This window comes from Mangifera indica, chromosome 16, assembly GCF_011075055.1.
Source record: "Mangifera indica cultivar Alphonso chromosome 16, CATAS_Mindica_2.1, whole genome shotgun sequence".
Lineage (NCBI taxonomy): Eukaryota > Viridiplantae > Streptophyta > Magnoliopsida > Sapindales > Anacardiaceae > Mangifera > Mangifera indica.
In genome coordinates, this window is record NC_058152.1 from 10,414,759 (window position 1) to 10,436,838 (window position 22,080).

Sequence of the window (22,080 nt, forward strand, 5' to 3'; positions counted from 1 at the left end):
ATATTTATAGAGTTTAAAAAATTTAAAATCTTATTAATAGGTTAACTATAGTTAAAATTTTTTATTAGAAATAAAACTAAAATTATCATTTTATTAATAATATTAAAAAATATAAAATTTATTTGATTTTTCTTTTAAATTTTAAAAATTAATAATTCTACTATTGTTTAAAGTTTTCTAACTTTAAAAAGTCACAATCCCCCACCCCTAAAACCTAAGATTTTTTCCTTCACCCATTTGGCCTCCATCTCTAACGTTGACCATCTCTCTTCTTTATCCTAAAACATTGGTTAACGTCTACCCTCTTATTTGAGCATCATTAGAGACGAAAAAATCGGTCACTTCATCAAACCCTAAGGTTTTTTATTTTGGGAGGGTGGAGGGTGGGGGGGGGGAAGGAAGGAGGGGAGAAGAATATGACTTTTTAAAATTAAAAAACTTTAAGTAAAGGTAAAATATTAGTTTTTAAAACTTAGAGGAGAAATTAATAAATTTTATATTTTTTAATATTATTAGTAAAATGATAATTTTATTTTTATTTCCAACAGAAAATTTTAATCATAGTTGATGTATAGATGAGATTTTAAGTTTTTAAAACTTTATGGATATAACTATACAAGCATATTAAAACTTGGGTGAAAACGGTGTTTGGGCCTAGTTTATATGATAATCCTTGATTGACGGATAGAGACAGAGACTTGGCCTAAAGGGCACTCTACTTGTTCCATGTCAACCCAATACTGCACTTTAATAATAATTGAATGCTTGGAATTGGCCTAAAGGTTACTCTTCTGGTTCCATTTCAACCCAATAATAATAATTGAATGCTTGGAATTGGCCTAAAGGTTACTCTACCGGTTCCATTTCAACCCAATAATAATAATTGAATACTTGAAATTCTGTGACCACACGGGCCCTTGTATTACGCATAATCAATTAAAAAATGTGTATTTAATTAATTATTTAAATGATGTATTATTATATAATTAAATAATTTTAAATTAAAGATAAAATAATATTTAATTATATGATGATATATCATTTGAGTATCTAATTTGATAAAATCATGTAATCAAAGTACTATACAAGAGTATTTTATATATTAATAATTGTAGTTATCAGTATTATACAATATATGATATATATTTTATTATACGATACAGATGAAAAACAATATATATCATAAGATGTATTGTAATTATTACGATACATTGGATGTATCATATGATACGATATATATTATGAATACACTTTTTAGAAAAAATAATAATATAGTGGGAGTGTGTATGAGAATTTTAAATTTTTAAAAGTATTTAAAATATTTTTTAAAATGATAATGTGTCAATTATATTTTTAATTATTTAATTATTTTATTTTTTAAAAGTTATATTATACGATATGATATAATACTTAATACACGATTCAACTATCATGTCAATAACATATATAATTGAATAATTTTAAATTAAAAATAAGATAATATTCATTCATACGATAACACAACAACCGTAAAACATCTGTAGTACTCAATGGATTAATGACCAGAAGAATTCTCTTGGAAGATATAAACCAATGGCATAAATGCTTGCTTATGACAAAAGATAGAGCAATAGCCAATAGTCAAAGTTTCATTTCAATACCGTGGAAATTTAACTGCCATCCCAAATTGACCATCTGGTGAACAGCTTTGTAACTTGACTGACCATTACTACTTTGTAATACTTTAGACTCTGCCCACAAATGGTAAAGTCAATATTTTGAATCTGACTATTTGCATTGACCTTTATCTTTATAATTGACTTTCTTACACATATCAATCAAAAGAGGATTTTGTACTAAGAAAGAGTTAAGCACCCAATTTTAAATACTCCATTTGATACCCTTTATTATACGTATATAATAATACATCTTTTAAATATCTAGTTAAATATATTCAAAATTAAATACGTATTCATTTATACCAATCATGAAATATCTGGGAAAAGATTAAAAACACAACAAAAAGATGATTCAAAACTGAGTCTCATGAAACTTGCTTACTTTATGGTTTTCTTCTTTGATCCTGCTACAGCGCAGGTAATATTATGGATCCTTTGAAATTGGCCAGAATCACTTCCGAGGCAATTTCTAGTGACCATTAAGGTTTCTTGAGCGGTTGCTTAACTATTTCATGCATCTAGTGTTACCACATGCTAGGAAATAAAGGTATCATTCCATTACTCAGTTGATTCAGGGACCGGTGGAAAAAACTCTAAATCACAGGATTACAGCAAAATCATTGTTGAAACACAAATATGGAGGAAACCATGAGAAAGATCAGAATCTTAAGAAAACATGAGAAACTATAAATGAACCAAAGTGGATAAATTTAATTTCTTTCCACTGCTACTAAACAAGCCCAATGAAGTTTTTGTGTTAGCCAGTGGTAAAAGTATGTACTAATAGTGTACAACAATCTTTAAGTTTTTGGAAACAAATTCGAGATCTATATTCCCTAACCTTCTACAAACAAAATAACTTCCAGAAAGAACCTGATGATAAAATGCCTGTTTGATCAACCCAATCGAAGTTGAATTCACATTGATTGTGATCACAACTGAAACCTATCAAACAAAATGAAGACAAGACGTCACTACATGCCTCTGCTATATTTGATGGTGTGATGAAAAAATAAGGAAAACGAGAGAAATCTACCTGAAAAGTAGGGTGATGTCGTCATTATCAAACTTTGAGGGCGGCTTTGTGAACCATAGTTTCTTTGTGAATTTGATGGCAACTCTTCTCGACGAGATCAAGTAGCTTCTCCAAGTTTGTTGCCCATGAGTTGAGAATGTCGTTGCTATCCTTGGCTACCATAAAAGAGACTATTCCCTTTGGCCTGTCAATTTTAGCTACCAATGCCTTGGACACAACCATATCTGACAGGTGCTTCTCGGCATCCTGAATTTAAGTGGAAAATTTTAGAAAGTCTTAATGCCGATCATGCAATAATATTTCCAGATGAAATACCAAATTCATGCAGATGCAGCTGTGGCATCACCCTCTGCATTAATTATAAGTTACTTTTCCAAAAGGTATTTTCAAGTGTTAAAGGTATAAACAATCACTAGAATGACCCATTTTTATAAGATGCTTATAGAAATGAGGAAATCACCATAACAGAAAGCTTCAGAGATTATGTTTTTCATTGGAATTTTGACTGATTGCTTCGTTAATCAGATTTTGGACTTCAAGAAAAAGTGATTGTCAAGAAGATTTAATTGGCAATGCAATGAAATTGATAACAGAAGTCACAACAGTTTTACAAGCTATATGTAGAAAAGACACAATAATTGGTAGGGAAACTGCACCATTTCAAGAAAAATTAATGAAATATCAGTTTCTCCCTTGAATCCACCTACCCACCCACCCACACACTCTGGTCAAAAAATTTTCTCATGGATGAAGTTTAACATATGAAAATACTTTATTAGTAGACAAACCTGGATACTGAGACACAATAGCTCTGCAAGTCTTGTCAAGGTAATTCTCAAGTAGTACTTTGAAACAACAAGAATATTCTGAGAAAGAACAAGTGCATTGTAAATGAATAATGGATTGAACAACAGCAAAACAACAATGCATGAAACCTAAATCTAGACCAGAACGTACATGTTCAATTATTCTTTGTCTCAAATCTTCTGCAGCTTTGGGACCTAAAGGTCCTCCGAGCATGCTATTTTCATTAACAAACTCCTTCTCATATGTATTCCAAAGAGATGTCCACAGGATGACCTCCATTGTAACCAACTGTTTCAAAAGCAACCTAGGGAAGAAAGGCCGGATAAAGAAAGACATCAAGTAAATACCATAATATGTTAAAAAATGACCTAGAGGGCATGAAGATATTCAAACAAACACTATTTACTTAAAGGCATACCTAAAATTAGGAATTTCAGAGAGATTCTTATCCTCCAATGTGGAGTTCAAAAGGCTTGACTGCATAGGATCATGTGGGGCTAACACCAAATACCAACAGATTTTCCTCAGGACCTGCAAGTTAAAAATAAATAAATACACAAACATAGATTCTTTGAAGAACTAAGAGAAGGCATAAATTAGAACAAGCTTTACCGGTATCCACTGGTCTGGGTTTTCTCTGATATAAGGGATCTCATATATTGCCTTATAGCAGCGACAAATTTCAAGGTAATCATTGTTGTGAGAATAATACCTGCAAAGATGAGAAGAATAAATACACCTTGTATGACAAGTTCCAACAAAGGTATGAAAAAATGATCAAAGGTAGCATTTCAAACTCCATAGCAATTTTATAATTTAAAAGCTTGAACAATATGATACTTTCAAAGGAAAAAGATCATGATAAAACACCAATCCCAATATGAGTCAGTTAAAAAGGAATTCAGTTATAATATTGTGCTATTAGTGCACAAGGAATTTAGTTATATTATTCCTTCCATAAATTTGTATACATTCATGTATTACTTACAATCCCCTAGCATACAGCAACCAAACAGGAAAAAGAAAGAAAAATGAAGCTCAAATTCCATTGGTGAAATCTTAATCTATTATTTCATAGACCAATCAAGCCAAGCATTACAAGTTCATAACACCAACAACCTGGAACTAAACTAAATATTCCAACTATCAGGGTTGCCAAATTAGGCAAATGTCAGCAAAAAACTTCAGGGGGCTGCTGTTAATGAAAAAAGAGGTGTCAAAGACACACCATTTCACATCTCCAAAACAAAACGACAAATAAGTGCAGACCTAAGCATCACATATCAAAAAGCCACATGACTCTGGTCTATACCTTACCAAAAGGAAAATTTAAAGTACAGTCTTAAGAGAACACTGTCAACCATTCCACCTTTAATGAAGTTCATGATTCAAGGATAAAACTCCAAAATTACTCCAATCCGGTGAAATCCAAAACACACAATATATTTTCCAGCCTCTAAATAAAATGATAAAAGTACAAATCTACCAGGGACTATATATCTACAATATGATTACATTTACATATCATATTTTTCCATGTACTGCAGTAAATGGGAACAACCATCTAAGGAGTAAGCCATAGAAGAAAGATAAAATTACAAAGCATGTGTCATGCATGCAGTATTTCACCTAGATGTACACAAATAATGCCCAAAAATACACTCATCTCAATCAAGGATCACACAAGAACTTTGAGAATATGGTCACACATTTAATCAAACTATCCGCAAGAAAACAAAGCACATACTGAGCCAAAAAATACAAATTAAATGTGATAAGATACCTTATCATTAGTTCATAATAGATCCGTTTCAGCTCCAATAGTGATGGTATATCAGCAGGAGCTTCTTCAACAATATTGTCACCTTCTTTGGGTTTTTTCTTGTCTTTTGAAGGATCAGCATCAAAAACTCTTGGACTAATCTTCCTTGATAGAATTTGTGCACGAACATAATCCTGGCGATCTAAGCATAAACGAACCTGCAAAATTCAATTTATCAGCAGGTATCATCATATTTATAGCCAAATATATATATGCTAATAATTAAGCATTCATTATAATGAAAGCATTAAAAAAGAAGAAGAAGAATCACATACTTGTTCAAGAATGAATGCTATTTTCTCGGTTTTCGCCATAGCACCAAACGTTTCCACCTGAAACTTACCAATTTATTAAAAAGAATGCCATAGGGGAATGAAATATATATGAAAGGCATTGTCATATACAGAAGATACTGACAGCCACTTCTTGCATAAGATCTGCTGCTTCAGCTATGAGCCCCTGTTCTTCCTTAATCTTTGCAAGTTTCTTAATCAACCTTGCCCTCTCAATTTCAACATATATCTGCAACAGATTAAGTTTGTTAGAAAGAATGCAGTAGTGAGTAGTGTTAAACTAACTATAAAGCAAAAAAATTACTTCAGATTTACCTTCCCTGCAGAGACATTATTTAGTGTTTTGATGAGCTCTATACGAGTATCGATATCTGGTGTCTCATCAATATATTGCATTGCTTGCTGGACCATTGCAGTTACAGCCTGCAGAAAACGTCAAAAATGTATCTCAAAAAGTGAAACATTTAAATATTCCCTTGAGATTTTTAGCAACAAATGATTCCTAATCTGATCAAATGGTTCACCACGCAAGTTATATGAATAAATAGCAACAAAGCAGATAGAAGTTTTAAATATTACATAGCATTACTTCTGTTTTCATTATTAATACGCCAATGCACTAAATTCATCCATAGAAAAAGAGATATTTGAAAATAATTATATCATAAAATGAGAACTTTAACACATGCAATAACACATGCAATAGAATTTTACAGTCACATGCCGCAAAATTCAAATCTCAGGATTTTATCATCAATTGAACACTGTACATGGCTGTGAAATGGATGCAACAGGAACACAAGAATACAGCTCTAAACACCATTATGATACATGCAATCTGGGGTTCTTCCCAACACTAACTCATAAGCAAAGGCATATTCACAATTATCTCTCTCTCTCTCAATATAATGAAATCCTTTGACCTTCCCTACATGTTCATGAAGCTCAAGACAGGATGCTATTTTGCAGTCAGTGACTTGCAAGATATAAAATTCCATGTAGGTGGTCGTAAGGAGATTTGAACCTTGAACCCTAAGTTGAACCAAGGCTCTAAACAATAAATCCAGCCCTTGGGATAATGTATATCCTCTATATTATTTCCAAAAGAGATAATAACTGATAAATTTTGTAAGAGCCCTGTCATAGAACTAACAGCTCATTAAAACTAACAAATAATCCCAATAATCCCCTTCTCTAAGGATCATGAATTAAAACATAAAATATAAGCACGTACATGGATCAGTCTACCCATACATGATAAAAATTACCATACGGAATCTCAGTTTTGCACACAATTCCACAAAATCTCAAATAGCTGAGACTGAAGCTTAACAGAACCAACGAATAACATCTATCAAGCTTACATCAGACAAAAATCTACCAAGATAATTACTTAGTATCACAAACTATTAACATAACGGAATACCACAAAACTCCTTTAATTCAAATAAACAATTGCAAATTCGCAATTGAACCACATTTATAAAAAGAATTGTAAATTCACATTGTAAATCATTAATTAATTCACATAACTACTCTACATATCCTTTCTGTTAACATTTGCATTACAAACATCTGCACGTAAAACTTAGTATGAATCTATAACACAATTTAACCCATAATAATTCTAAAACATTTTATCCAAACACATTTTATCAAATTTTCTTTAAATTTCTCATATTCTTTGTTTCAAGCAAGGTTTTCAAAACCGGACTGGAATAAAAACCGTTTTAAGTACTGGTTTAGGTCGGACCGATTGGACCGTTTAGACCGGTCGGTTGGACCGGAATTACAATTTTACGTAAAAACTTAAAAATATTATATCTAATTATTAATTACATATATTTTACACAGTAAATTTTATACTGTACATATTTTTCAGTTTTCACGATTAATAAAATATATGTATTATTGAACATAAATTTAATAAGTAATAATAGCTAACTTTGCATCAAAACAAAACATATGCATTAAACAAATCCAATTCTACAAACACATGCACTATTAATTATTGGACACCCAAACAAATTAAAAATCTAATATATGAATTAAATAAAATATAAAATTAACTGACCAACATACTTCCACTTTGATAAATAGTATAAAGAAATAGAAGGAGCTATGAAAGATTGGCTTTGATAAAGATGAGAAATGTAAAGAAGGTATATATAGGCAAGAGGTATGTCAAGTGGGTTTGGTTACGTGGGTGAGCTGTTCTCCATCAGAGGGTAACTTCCTAAGAAATGTCCATTACAATAAGCCTCTCGCTTTGGCAGCTCGCTTGTTTCTCAAGTACATGTTTCCACTTCCCCATCTCCACCTATACCTACCACCAGAACGCCCATTAATTAATGGTTTTCAAATACCAACTCGTTTGACTAAACCATAGTTCCTCCATGGTTTCAACTTTCAAGCTTGCAGTTGCATCATGAGAGTCAGTCAAACACAAAACTGAATCAATGTTGTCGGCGGCAAAGCAGAAGATCTCACCACTAGCAGAAAAACTAGAGTAAAGATGTCAAACGAGTTGGTATTTTACACAACTGGATTTTCTCCAGTCATCTTTACTGGTTGGTATTTTACACAACTGGGTTACTCGTTGCTCCAGTCAAACGAGTAAAGATGTCAAACGAGTTGGTATTTTCTCCAGCTTCAGTCCTAAGAAAATACCAACCAGTAAAGATGACTGGAGAAAATACCAACTGATGTCAGTCAAACCGTAACCCACAACTGGAGCAACGAAGTTGACGACAACGTAGGACTGAAGCTGGAGAAAATTTTACACTGAGCTTTTTTACAATTGTGAACCAGATTGACCTCGAACCGCCAATGAACCACCGGTTCAACCGCGGTTCAATCCGAAAATTTAAAATGGACGGTTTTTCCTGTTTAAAAATCGCTACAGTGCCCGGTTCACAGTCCAGCCGGTTCCGGTCCGGCTTTTAAAACCTTGGTTTCAAGACCAATCATTCCTTCAGCATATCAAACATGCCCTTAAATAAACCCTCATTGGCAAAACCTATTTGCATAAACGTCCAATTATCTCTCAAAACACTAAAAATATAAATCCCCACAACCATATATCACATACCCTCTCGTTTACAATCTACAATTAAAAATCTACAAAGCACCGAATTCACAGTCACACTGTTCCAATCTACACCCCACTTAAATTAATACATAGACATCCAATTATACTTCAAACCATATATACAAAAAACACAAATTCCTTCAAAAATAAACTAAAATTTAACCAAATACCCAATTCACAAACACAAAATCACAATCTAAACAACCACTTAAATTAAAAATAAACTAACCTGCTTCAATTGCCCGCGTTTCTTGGACAAATTAACAATCTGTTCATTGAGGGTCTTCCAATCTTTAGCTTCAAAACAAAGCTGCAAAATGTCGGTCACAGCCTTCTTGGTGCCCGCCACGTCAGCGGCTAATCTCATCTGCTTCTCGCTGTTCAACAGCTGATCTATTTGCGCCTCTAAATTGGCTTTACCCTCCTGAACCATTGTATAAAAGTAAAAAGCTGCGCCAAAAATAAGTGATTTTGAACAAAGATAGATTATAGATCTGATCCAATCAGATACTTACCATTGTTGAATCGATTGAATGCTTCAGAACTTCAGAGTGTTAAGAACAAACCCTAGAGAGAGATTTAAAAGTCTGATTTTTTAAGAAGAAATATATAGCAACAGAAAACCCTTGAACACGAAAGGTTTTACTTTCACTTTTTTATAGTTTTCTTAATTTGGATAAGTCCTTCCAAATTTACAAAAGTCTAGTATGGCTACAAACTATTTTTACTTTTCATTTTAACCCTTTCATGACTTTTATCCTATTTTTAAAAAATAATAAATAACTTTGAATTAGTTGTTAAATTTATAATAAGCAATTTATTAATTTAGTTTCCTTACATAAATGAGTTAAGTTATCTTTCTTTATACATTATTAGTTTCTTTGCATAGGTTTTCACGTTTTCCCCTTCTTCCCGTTTTAAAATTATCTATTTTATTTAACGATCGTAATAGGCATAATTTAACAACTATCTTGTTAACACTACTTTTAAACTCATATGACTTCTATGACCCATCTAAGACTCTTGGAGTTTCACATAAGGAGTAAAGGAGGGTCACTTGACTCGTTTCAGGTTTAAAAAATATGAATTACCTCTTTTAGATATAAAAAATAATAAATATTTAATTTTTGTATATTTAAAAAATTACTAATTTAATATATTTAAAATCTCAAAATTATTTTTAAAATTTCATACTAACCCTTCTTAAATTTCATTATTTCTTATTGATTTCTTATATTTTACTTTTATTTAATTTTGATCCTTTAATATTATATCTACAGGTCTATCACTGATTTCTCGTAATGATGGTATCCCACTTTATTATCACAACAAGAGTGTTATGCACATGTTCACAACAATGTCTTTCTTAAACTCACCTAACACATTTGAAATTGATTGTCCCTTTATTGCTTCTTAAAGATTGCATCACTAAACCAGATTGTTGACATTTTAATAAAGCCTTTCTAACTTGCACAATTTTGTCAACTTGTTTCAAACTCAATCTGGCTTCCATATTTACCATCTTGAGTTTAAGTGGTTCTTAAAATTATAATTATTTATTTATTTATTTTTTGATATTGAAATTTGCATGCTAAACAAATTTGATTGGTATAAAATAAAGCAAAACCCAACAACATCATTTTAATCCAATCAAATTATTTGGTGAAATTTCAATCCTTTTTACATTCTTATTTTAGGAGATCAAGTAAAATTTTCTTTTGTTTATAGAGAAAGATTGGTATGGAGATAATTACAAAATACTATAAATTATCGAAAATCACTAAGCTTTGAACTAGTTAAAAGTTTTGGTGGTCCGACTGGTTAGATTGATGGTCAGATGAAAAAAAAAAAACAATACTCCTTAATATATAAATATTTGTAATATTTTCAACTGAAAATTGTGGTCCAACAATGTTACCCATCCATTACAAAAAAATTGCGAATAGACACAGTTAAACTGTGCTTCAAAGCACTCCAATGGTTAAAACCATTAAACTACTCAACCGGACTGGATTAGCCAATGATCCTTGATCGAACCTGGTCTGATTGACCGATCTAATCCGGTTTTCAGAATCATGCATCAATCAACATCAATTTGTATAACCATTGAGAAGCTTTTTGAAATAACAGAAATGGAGGCAAATAACAAAAACTTGATAAAAATAAAGCAAAATTCTAAGGATAAAGAATTCCGTGAACATTCATTTGCTTACCAGAAGATCAACTCATTTAGATTTTGCAGTTAAAACAAAAAAATAAAATTTCAACTCAAATGTAATGTTCTCTGTGTTGGAATTCTATAGTATGCTATCAATGTCTCTGTACTATTTGCGAAAAGAGAAAAAGGATGAATGGGTAAACCTCCAAGCTTCTTCATTGCAAGGTTACAACACAAGATTTTTTAACAACCCACTCAAGCTCGATCATTTTTAGCACTTTGGGATGATACCGATTCTTCCTGTTTCCAGCATGCATGTCCTATACTTCTTCATCATCGCGGCGCTGGGATAGCTGGAGGAGATCACCACCAATTTCTCGGTCATCTTCTACCTTTACTCGCTGGTCCCCTCCCGAATAACGGGCCTCAGATTCTGGGGTGTTCAAGCCATTTGAAGGTCTCCGTTCATTTTCTTGTGCATATGCATGGAACTTGATTCCAGGCTTTACATTGGTGCAGAATACTTGATGAAAGTTCTTCAGGCAACCCTTGTCATAGACGCGGATATGATCTTCTCCTCTATAGCGAAAGTTCTCGTATGTCGTCTAAAGAAGCAATTACAGAATTAGAAAGTTTTCAACAATTTGAAGGCAATGTATAGTTAAATAGCAAACAAGCCTTTATCCCGAATAATAAAATTCAACATGTCCAATCATTCCCCCATTATATTTTGTAAACCTTACGGAATCCAGTATCCAGTTTCACATCCCTCATTTAGCAGCAAAAACAGGTTCAACTTTCTGACAGATAAATTCAAATACCAAATATATCCCTGGTATGAGCAAGCAAAAAAGATGAAAAAGGAATTCAGAAAACACTAGATGATAATATACCTAAGTATTTCTATGTGCTACAATTGAGCTATAAACGCATTTTATAAGCCCAGCATATTCTTGTTTATATCTAGCTGTAATAAACTGATGTTGACAAAGGCCGTATCAAAATGATTTGATTCAGTTTGTAAACAAAAGTGGCCGAAAGTTGTAGATCCGACTATCAGAACTTATGCATATGAACATGATATCAAGCAGAATTGAAAAAGCGAAACTGACCTGGTTTGTGCATATGAGAAACAAGTGGAAGCAGGTGAGACCTCCAACAAACCAGAGGAAGAAAAAGCTATAGGCCATTAGTATTACTGAAGCAGGTGCTGCTTTGACTCCCTTCCAGAGAGTTCCATAATTGTCCATTTGAAGTTTTACATTCAAAGCTGACATTGCAACAACAAAACTGCAGAGAAGAGCTGAAGAAGAAACGAACAGAATGAAGTAACGGTAGTTCCGCTGCACATGTACAAATACTTCTCTAAATTAATATAGTACTTAGGAGAGAAGGTCCAAAAAGAAAAGATTATTAAAAAAAAATTGCCACCAGGAACTAGTGTTTTAATTGACAACTAATCCAATATCTTTTCTGTGTCTTGCAGAAAATTTTCGAACTTTATCATGTAAATGTGTAGCAATTCTCAAAAGCAGATCACTCACTCCCAAAAATCCTTCACCATTAAAAACATTATTTTTGTTTGTTTCTTCGTTCTCTCATATTATAGACATATGCATATCTTAGAGCAGCCCATGGCTTTTGAATTTGCTAAACCAGTAAAGAATGTAAAACTGACACCATGAAAGTGAGCCAAATTTCCACGAAATAAAGGAAAATTCACATGTTTTTGGAAGAGGAACTTTGGCCTTTTAGATGAAAGAATGAACAAGATTTAGGGGTTGATTAAAATCACACTCAATAGGGGACAAGCACCAGTGTACTACAGCTACAAAAACAGGAATTCTGAGACCCCAAACTACATACCAGTCCGATGCACTGGCCGACCCAAGGGCAATGATGATCAAATCGCTCCACACAGTTGTCGCATACAGAGCAGTGTGAGCAACGTGGTGGACGATACAACTTACATGTATCACAATACTTCACCTTGACAACAATAACGCCATCAATAATGACTTCTTTTGTGCGGGGTAGTGCAATTGGTGTTGGTGTTCTTCCACCAGTATCAACTGAATTTGAAGACTCATCGACTATTTCTTCTTCTGGTGGATTTAAATTGCGGGGAACAATGCCAGGGTCTCGGGCTGAAGTAAGAAAGAGCAGCAGCAACACCTATCATGACCAAACTAAGGCATTATAGTTGCATGATTGCTAAAAATGCCAAACATTGAACATACACCCACAAAAAAAAGTTTGGAATGCTAACCATAAAGCAATCATATGTTGACACATATAGATAAGTGTATCATGCACACAGAGAAAAAGAAATATCAGATCTCATTTTTAGAGGGTTCCATAATTTAGAAGATTAGAGTAAATCAAGCCACAAATGATAAAAACAGTCTTGAATGTCAAACAATATTCATCATACTTATCGTATCACCATTTATCCAATTTTTTTAAAACCAAGCATATGCCATTTCTTCAAAACAGAGCTAAAATGCAGGATTAAAAAAATTACAAAAAACACCAAGGCTACATTAGAGCTTAGATAAGAACTAACATAAACTGTGAGCAAAATTGCCACCACCAGAATTGCATAGCCTGCATTATATGCTATAAATTCATGAACAAGGTTCCTTGCCACACTTGTACAAAAGATAATAACAGGAACAAGAATAAGCAATAAGGTGACCACCAGTGACTTGGCATCTGGCCCAAACACAAGCCTTCCATTGCAGAGGAATTTCTGGAAAATGAAGCCAAAGTAAGAAACTTATTCAAATAAAGGTTAAAAGGGAAGAAAGCTAACATTGACAAATCAATACGCATTCATGGTACAAAAGGGGTACACACGTACAGAGAATGTCATCTACATATGCATACAGATTTTCGGTTCTTCAGCTAAATGTCACTGATGTAAAACTTTTTTCAGTGTCCGGCACCAATCAAAATATAAAGAAATAGTTATTCACTTCAATATAATCAGAGCTGCTATACATTGAAGTGAATAATATTCTTCCAGAAGCAACATTTTGTTTCTAAACTTATTACTTGATGTGTTGCCATTGCTCCTCTATATAGCTAAGAACATTTCATTTTTCCTTTTGGCAGATACTTTTCAGCATTTGAAATGATTAGCAGTCAAAACAAATTGAAAAACTACAGAAACAATCAACACTTGAATAAAACCACCAACAATCTCACAGTGTTAAGAAAGCCCAAATTTGACAACCAAATAAGTAGCTGTATCATCAAGCAAACTCATCTAATTGAAACAAAAATCCAACAAAGTTTACCATCAAACTAGCAAGAATCTAGAAGGCAAAAAAGATAAAGTGACCAAAACAAAGTGGGAAACAAAATAACTACAAACCATACCAACAAAACCTCACCTTACCACAATCAAAATTCAAAAACAATAATCAAGCCATAATTCTAAAGGCCAACAGATCTCATATCCATCTCAACAATACCAGAAAACAACATAACAAACCAAACCCAGATCACTTGTCACTGCACTGACAAAAAACCCACCATACTCTGACATAAACAATACCGTATGGTAGAATATATATATATATCTCGTGGACTACAGGAAGGATATATTTAGAGAAATCTTTTGTCTTTTTTTTTTACAACTAGCCATGCCAACACTAGGCTATATTATAACATAATTAAGTCATAATTAGAAACCAGATCGCAATTCACTATATTAACAAAAAGTCATCAAACTCTAGCGTTAACTAAACAAATCAATATGATTAAAAAAACAGTACATATACAAGACGCCTATATTATCATAAAAAGAAAGAAAGGCACAAAATTATACTCAAAATAATAGTAATAATAATAAGAAGAAAACAGCAAATTAAGCCGAGATCATAATTCAACCAAAACCAATTAAACTCTAGCAGAAACTAGCAAACACGTATGCCGAAAAAAAAGCCCCAAGTTTAGGAGCCAAAATTATAACTCTTATTTTCAAAAAATATAAATATACAACAAACAAAACCTGATCATCTTTCTCTACATAACAAAAAACCCACAAAACACTCTCATAAATATGGGCAAAGAAAATCGTGAAGTAGAATACGCTCTATATTACCCTAAAAATAAGCAAGCCACAAGCCTAGAAGTCCAAAATTATAACCCAAAATTTGTTCAAAAAACAACACAAAACACGAAAAAAAGCAAAACCCAGATCATATTTCACTACATTAATGAACAAAACCCACATACATTTTTCCCCTTCCAAGTTTGATAAACACGCTTAGGCTTAGAATTAGCCATAACGAAATGGTTTTCACTACAAGTAAGAGTTGAATGAGCAGGTAAAGCAAGAGATAAAGAGAAGAATACTTGAAACTTGTAGCTTTAGAGTTCATTTTTCAGAGATTATTAAAAAGAAAAAGAAAAAATATATAAAAAAAAGGCGGTGTTCGGGTTCAAATGAGCTGTAACGAATGATGAGATTGTGGGTTTTTGATTTTGCCTTTTTTCACTTTAGTTTTACACTTTTCTCACAAGAATGCTTGCTTGTTTACTCGGAAAATGTTTGCTTTGTGTTTAATTAAGGTATGCAGCCGCTCCTTAAATAATTTTTCCTCTGATTTGATTACAGTCAACTCCTCTCAAGTTTAGAAATATTCAGTTTTCCCCTCAATTTTGACAAACAATGGAACTCAAGTGAGGTATATGTAAAGTTGTGTTGATAATTTGAAATTCAATGAAATTATGTAATTTATATACTAACGATAATGTACATGTCACTGTATGATTGATTATTTTAAATTATAAATAAAATAATATATAATTATTTGGTTTCGTTTTTTATTTTGATATAATTTTATTTAAAGATATATTCAAATTAAAGTGATTCAGATTTAACTAGATATTTCGTTTAACTGATTCAAACTTGAGCTAAAACAATATCAAAGTGTCAAACTCAAATTCAATCCATGATCAATGTTGGCATCGAAACTCATTTCCTTAATTATTTTTTTTTACAACATTTTTTTTTTTACTCTAACAATTCTTCTTATATTCTGATATTATTATTTACTCTATCTAATATTATTATTCACTAGTTTAATGAAATAAACTCGAGCTAATTCTTGCTTAGATTTGGCTAAACTCTGACCTGCACCCCATTACCAACTTCCATGTTGTTATAGGTGGAGTGTACAATATTATGAATCAATTCAAAAGTGTGTTTGGCACCCTACAAACATTTTTCAATTTAAGGGGTTAAAATGTTTATTTTAAAACTTCAGGGATATGACGGAATTTTACTAGTATGGAACTTCTCTACTGATCAGAGTGAAATGACGAAAAGGACAAAAAAAGAATTATTTATGGTAGCTTTGAGGTGGACAGTAGGGGTATTTTGGGAATTAAATACATGAAGGCTTGCTGCTTTTAATTCAGATTACCTCTTCATAAAGCAAGGAGAAACTGCTTTATTTTTCTTTTCCTTTTTTGACCATCTTGTCGTGGAAGAATACGAAGAAGATTTATCTTCACTTACATCAAACCCTAATTTGTTTTTTTGAGATATCATTAGAATAAAATTAATAAATACATACTTATATAAGTAATATTATATACATATTTTTTTATATACAAATAATAATGTATAATCATGCGATTATATTATTAAAAATTAAAGATAAAACAACCTCCGATCAAATGAAAACACATCGACATATATGCATAAAAGTTGTGCTCATAATTTTATTATAGGCGAAAAGACTATTTCCCACCCAAGGTTAGATGCAAACCCAACTTTATACCTATTAATTATCAAAAATCTAAATATTCATCTGTTTATTAAATTTCTTTATTATTGTCAGAGATAAAAACACCATTTAGAAATTTATTTAAATTCATATTTAGAATTATTCTAATGTTTTAAAATGCTTATTTTTACCTTGTAACATAATACTTTTCAAGTTTAAAAACTGACATTTTCCTTTTAAGTCTATGTTTTAAACTCTCATTTTTTTTCCATTATCCCACCCCAAATTTCTAAAACATTTCAATTTCACCCCTACTCTCTCCCTTAGTTTCCAGATCTAACCTTCGACGATCATTTGTCATCTTCAATTGTCGACTCTCTTTCTCCTACCTTCCTTCTCCTTTCCAACCACTCTACCTCTATCTTTGTTAAAGACAAAGACAAACGGTCTTAATTTAAAACAAAGTTTGTTGTCTTTATCTCCGACAAAGACAACTAGAGTGAAAAGGAAGAGGGATCGACAAGGTGGAAGGGAGAGATCAATAGTCAATGGTGGTGAATCGTCGTTGAAGAGAAGGAGAAAGGAAGATTAGGGCTGGATTCGAGCCGAGCCGAGCTCGGCTCGCAGCCAGCTCAGGCTTGGCTCGATTTTTTTATGGCCGGCTCGAGTTCGGCTCGGCTCATTTTCAGCTTGGCTCGTTTATGGCTCAGCTCGGCTCTTTTTTCATATCAAAACAACACCGTTTTGTATATATATATGGATCAAAACGACATCGTTTTGTATAAAAAATTTTTAAAAAAATTACCGAGTCAGCTCGAGCTCGATCGAGCAGAGTAGAGCCTGGCTCTTTTCGGGCTCGAACCGAGCCGAGCAGAGCTCCAGCTCGAGCTAGCTCGGCTCGAATCCAGCCCTAAAGAAGATCGAGGTGCAACTAAAATTTTTTAAAAATATGGGGGCAACTAAATGGAAAAACATATGAGAGTTTAGAACCCTAAACTTAGGGTGAAAAGTGAATTTTTAAAACTTTAGGGTAATATTAAAATATGAGTTTAAATAAAATTTCTAAATAACGATTTTACCTTTGATAATAACAGTGAAATTTAACAAAATGGTGAATATTTAGATTTTCAATAGTTGGTAGGTGGAAAGTGGGATTTGCATCAAACCTTGGGTGGGAAAAGCATTTGGCCTTTTATTGTACTTATGTTACATTTAAGAAAATATAACTTCATATATTAATTTATAATCATTAATCCATAGCAATCAAATAATTATATTAAATAGTCACTTAATTATCTTCATATCTCTCATAAAATTTAAAAAAAAATTGTATTAGGGAAAGATTCAAACCGAACTGAACTAAAACAAACATTAACTTAAGTTTGATTTGAATCTAAAATAGTTAATAGATCGAGTTCAACTTGTTTTAAGTTGGTTGCTTAGTAATGTTATAAATGGATAAAAATCATCAGAAAAGGATAATAATTATTGTTGAAGAAGAAAAATTATCGATAAGACAATTTCCACTAAAACATTACGATAAGGCCTCAATCATCTTAAAATTAATAACTTAAACCTTAAATCAAATTTAATTCGTTCAAATAGAATGACCAAAGGACTAATTTCCACCCAAATTTTACCCTAATCTCAAAAACATAACCATGACCAATGAAAAACCTAAATACTCATTCATGAACTAACTTCTGTTATAATTTTATATTAAAGACAAGAGTAAAATCATTATTTTACCCTTAAAACTCTAAAAATTTATATCATTTTCCCCCATTGTTAAACTTTAAAAAAATTGTATTTTCCCCCAAGAGTAATTTCTTCCATCTCTGACAACTAGTTGTCATTCCGTCATTGGTCAGCCTTCTACCATCTTCTTCTCCCCTAACCAACATTCCCACTTGACCCATTTTATTGGACAAAGATAAATCGTTTTTGTCCAATGAAATTGGCCAGGTGAACATTGATTGTTAGAAAAGAATATGGTGGAAACATCAACTAATGGTGGGAACAACATTTGGTCATCAAAGATAGAAGAAAATTTAAAGGGAAAATTATAAGTTTTTTAAATTAAGGGGGGGAAGTGATAGAAATGTTTAAGGTTTTAGGGTTAAATATAAAATGGTGATTTTACCTTTTACTCAAACAAAAAATTCTAATAGAAATTAATCTATAGGTAAATATTTGTATTTTTCAACTAGCATGGATATGCTTTTGAAATTTGACTAAAACTTGGGTGAAAAATAGTCCTTTGCTCTTCAAACAACAATTCAAATTTGAGTCACACTTGGATTGCATCCACCTTACCTATGATTGATAAAAAAGTTGAAACAAAATGGAACAATAGAGTAGTGTTTCTATTATTTTAATTATTTATTTTATTGTTGTGAAACACGTAATTTATATTTACTTATCATTTTTATTTTAATAAGGCTATATAAAAAAATTTTATACAAAAAAATATATCATTATATGATTAAATATTATTTTATCTTTAATTTTTAACTATCCAATTATATTATGACATATCATTATTTGTGCATATCACACTACTTTTTTAATTTTATAAACACAAAGAGCTTGGAGAAAATATAATTCTATACATTACTAAAATTTTGAAGACACCAAATAAAATTTGATATATAATTTTTAAAAACAAAAATGCAATATTTTTTTAAACACAAACAAAATCAAATTTCTTAACACACAAAGCTTGCATAGGGCCCAGCTTAATCTCTTCAAGCCCGGCCCAAATTAGACCGCTCAGTCCAATTTGGATTGTTCGATCAAGAGCCCACCACAAAATCGCAGCCGTCCATCCTTGACAACCTAATTTCTCTGCGTGAACACTAAACCCTAGCTCTCCCCTCTATATAAGAAATACTCTCTCCTCTCCCCAACGCCACCGTCTTCCTCTTCTGTAAATCCCGATAACAAGATGCTATATGCTTTATAGTCCTCAATATGCCGTCGTTTCGGTAGTTATAATAATTTTAGGGTCACGGTTTTCAATTCTTCGGGTATTATGTAGTCTAATTCGGGGACTATACGTCTGCCCCTTTAGCAGATTAATGAGTGCTCTAGGGATGAACAAGTCCCTAACATTTATTTTCTCCATCTCAATCACTTTGTCAGCAGTTTTTCCTTTGGTTTCTTGCTGATCATTAGAGGATGGTACATGCTATTCCAATCATATATTCAAGTTTCAGTCGTAGTTTTCGAAGAATTTTTCATTTGGGTTTTAGCTCGTTAAAATGTCCTTTCATGGATCACTAGTTTGTTAACCAAGTTCACATCGTGGGTTTTTGATTTAATGTAATTTAAGATCTGATAATATGGTATGTTGATCGTGATGAGGTCAATGAGGATAAACTTGAAGGCTTGTTTCTCAAAACATTCGCAGTGGCCGCCTAAGAGCTTTCGCCTTCGCCGGGCTTGAGAGCTAGTGCTGCTTTTATCCTTCCTTGGATGTCTGAGACCTTGGCAACTTGCTAGTTTGTTTTTGGATTGTGAGAATTTCTTAGTTATTGAATGTGTGTTCTTACTGTTTGATTTGTATCATTGTGTTGATGATGACAAATTTGAAGGCTTGTTTCTCAAAACATTCGCAGTGGCCGCCTGAGAGCTTTCGCCTTCGCCGGGCTTGAGAGCTTCTGCTGCTTTTATCCTTCCTTGGATGTCTGAGACCTTGCAATTCGCTAATTTGTTTGTTGATTTTGATCATTGCGTAGTTATTGAACGTCTGTTCCTTTCAAAGATTTATGAAACTTTTTGCTACTAAATATACCTTTTACCCCATCACCATATGATCTATTAAAATAGTCTGTAATATAAACGATTTCTGTTCTGTATATAGATTTTGTAATGTTCAGTGATGACATCTTTTAAGGCTTGTTTCTCAAAACATTCGCAGTGGCCGCCTAAGAGCTTTCGCCTTCGCCAGGCTTGAGAGCTTGTGCTGCTTTTATCCTTCCTTGGATGTCTGAGAACTTTGTGCCTTTTAATCTCAAAATGGTTAAAAAGTTTGTTTAATTTCCTTTGGATTCAGCATTTGTTCACTTGATTTCGCCAAAATTTTTTTCATTTCACTCGATTGAAGGAAGAACTAGCTCAAGTCTAGTCCAGTTCATATTAATAATTAGGTTGTTTATGTAGTTGGTCAAACCCGGAGAACTGCTTGAAATTTTAAACCAATGGAAAATGCCTTTTTGTTTCCCGGGATAACAAAATCCAAAAGCAGTGTAAACATATTAAACGTATTGTATATTAACTTCAGAAAATAGTCATTTTTCTTGATATGAGGAGAGAGAAGAATTTTTATAAATATCCTTTTCTGTCTGTGTTTTGAGTATTCGCAAATCATATTTTTCTCAATTGTTTATGTTTTTTTTTTTCCCAATTTTTTAAAATCTATTTATCTTTAAAAGATAATAAATAAATATAAAAAATTAAATAAATTAAAGAACAATCGATAACAAAGGAGAAGATAGAGAGAAAAAGTAATCGAGATAAGTATGATTTATGGATGCGTAAAATATAAAGAGGGGGGTATTTATAAGCATTCTTGTCTCCCTTCAAGTAAATGACTATATTTTTTAAAGTTAATATGTAATCTATTTAATGTGTTTATATTGCTTTTAACCTAAAGTTTTAATGTAGAATATAACACAAAATAATAGGTGTGGTGGTGTATTTATAATACACAAACATTGGATGGATTTAGATTAAACACTCATAAGAATTTACATTGTGATAAGTTAGATTTTATAAATCTAATGAATCTTGATATTTCAATTCCTCTTTTAAAGAATAAAATATGAGTTATGTAAATAATAATATGAATGTTCAAGATTTTTATAATTAAAATTTATCATATATATTTATTTTAGAATTATGAATATTATTTTGTATTTTATTGTCATATTTTTTTTTTCAATATTTTGTATATGTTATGATTAACGTAATTTTTAAATGAAAGGAGGTGGATTCCAAAATTGAAATATTGACTTCAAAAGTTGATGAAAGAGAGTGTTTGGTGGATAGTGCAACAATGCATATAATTTTCAAAGAAAAGAATTTTTATTAATTTTAGCATTGATTGAAGTTAAATAAATATTATATAAGGATCGATAAATCTGGTTAAAAGCTCTGGAAGAGTCACAATTGTGTTGAAAAATTAGATTAAATTGCGTATCAATGGTGTATTATATCCAAATAGATGTAGAAGAAATTTACTTAGTTTTAAAAATATAAGAAAAATAGTTATCATATTGAAATTATAGGTGAACATGGTGTAGAATTTATCTGTATAATTGATAATACTTTCGAAAAAAGATTTATACTAGAAAAATTATTTGTTTTATCATCTAAATTGTATTATACAATTATAAAAGTAATTAAAATTTATGCAATATTGAACTAAAAGTTTTTTTATCTAAAAACATTTATGTGTTTGCATAATT

The 22,080-nt window shown here is 31.8% G+C and overlaps 2 protein-coding genes and 4 non-coding genes across 8 annotated transcripts; 4 read left to right on the forward strand and 2 right to left on the reverse strand.

The window, feature by feature from the left end:
• Window positions 1–2,349: 2,349 nt before the first annotated feature.
• LOC123198484 (26S proteasome non-ATPase regulatory subunit 12 homolog A) lies at window positions 2,350–9,375 on the reverse strand. Its single transcript, XM_044613168.1, has 12 exons — window positions 9,223–9,375; window positions 8,937–9,131; window positions 5,932–6,039; window positions 5,741–5,845; window positions 5,599–5,655; window positions 5,285–5,481; window positions 4,114–4,213; window positions 3,920–4,032; window positions 3,652–3,805; window positions 3,483–3,560; window positions 2,695–2,940; window positions 2,350–2,603 (listed from the first exon to the last, which is right to left on the reverse strand). The coding sequence occupies exons 1-11, from the start codon at window positions 9,223–9,225 to the stop codon at window positions 2,722–2,724; spliced, it is 1,329 nt and encodes a 442-aa protein (XP_044469103.1). The 5' UTR covers window positions 9,226–9,375; the 3' UTR covers window positions 2,350–2,603; window positions 2,695–2,721.
• Window positions 9,376–10,842: 1,467 nt separating this feature from the next.
• Window positions 10,843–15,421, reverse strand: LOC123198468 (protein S-acyltransferase 8-like). 3 transcript variants are annotated; one of them, XM_044613148.1, is made up of 5 exons: window positions 15,111–15,421; window positions 13,567–13,617; window positions 12,732–13,040; window positions 11,978–12,208; window positions 10,843–11,470 (listed from the first exon to the last, which is right to left on the reverse strand). In XM_044613148.1, exons 1-5 carry the CDS (start codon window positions 15,159–15,161, stop codon window positions 11,186–11,188), a joined length of 927 nt encoding a protein of 308 aa, XP_044469083.1. In that variant the 5' UTR covers window positions 15,162–15,421; the 3' UTR covers window positions 10,843–11,185. The 3 variants fall into 3 exon arrangements, with proteins under 3 accessions (XP_044469083.1, XP_044469082.1, XP_044469084.1); XM_044613147.1 differs by having other exon boundaries at window positions 13,432–13,617; XM_044613149.1 differs by lacking the exon at window positions 13,567–13,617.
• A 4,272-nt stretch (window positions 15,422–19,693) lies between these two features.
• LOC123199840 lies at window positions 19,694–19,800 on the forward strand. The gene has a single exon (XR_006498446.1). It is a non-coding gene; the product is annotated as a small nucleolar RNA snoR99 (small nucleolar RNA).
• Window positions 19,801–19,974: 174 nt separating this feature from the next.
• Window positions 19,975–20,098, forward strand: LOC123199828. The gene has a single exon (XR_006498434.1). It is a non-coding gene; the product is annotated as a small nucleolar RNA SNORD14 (small nucleolar RNA).
• An 84-nt stretch (window positions 20,099–20,182) lies between these two features.
• LOC123199829 lies at window positions 20,183–20,306 on the forward strand. The gene has a single exon (XR_006498435.1). It is a non-coding gene; the product is annotated as a small nucleolar RNA SNORD14 (small nucleolar RNA).
• Window positions 20,307–20,484: 178 nt separating this feature from the next.
• Window positions 20,485–20,608, forward strand: LOC123199851. Its single transcript, XR_006498454.1, has one exon. It is a non-coding gene; the product is annotated as a small nucleolar RNA SNORD14 (small nucleolar RNA).
• The last annotated feature ends 1,472 nt before the right edge of the window (window positions 20,609–22,080 follow it).

Bases quoted from the DNA above. Each gene is read 5' to 3' on its own strand.
- LOC123198484 (XM_044613168.1), bottom strand. The intron at 5,482-5,598 runs GTATGTGATTCT...TGAATTTTGCAG, and splicing joins TAGCATTCATTCTTGAACAA to GTTCGTTTATGCTTAGATCG. The intron at 3,806-3,919 runs GTATGCCTTTAA...TTTCTTCCCTAG, and splicing joins TCTGAAATTCCTAATTTTAG to GTTGCTTTTGAAACAGTTGG.
- LOC123198468 (XM_044613147.1), bottom strand. From the start codon at position 15,161: ATGGCTAATTCTAAGCCTAAGCGTGTTTATCAAACTTGGAAGGGGAAA. The intron at 13,041-13,431 runs GTTAGTTCTTAT...TGGTCATGATAG, and splicing joins CAATTTTGCTCACAGTTTAT to GTGTTGCTGCTGCTCTTTCT. The intron at 11,471-11,977 runs GTCAGTTTCGCT...TTGCTTCTTTAG, and splicing joins TTCTCATATGCACAAACCAG to ACGACATACGAGAACTTTCG.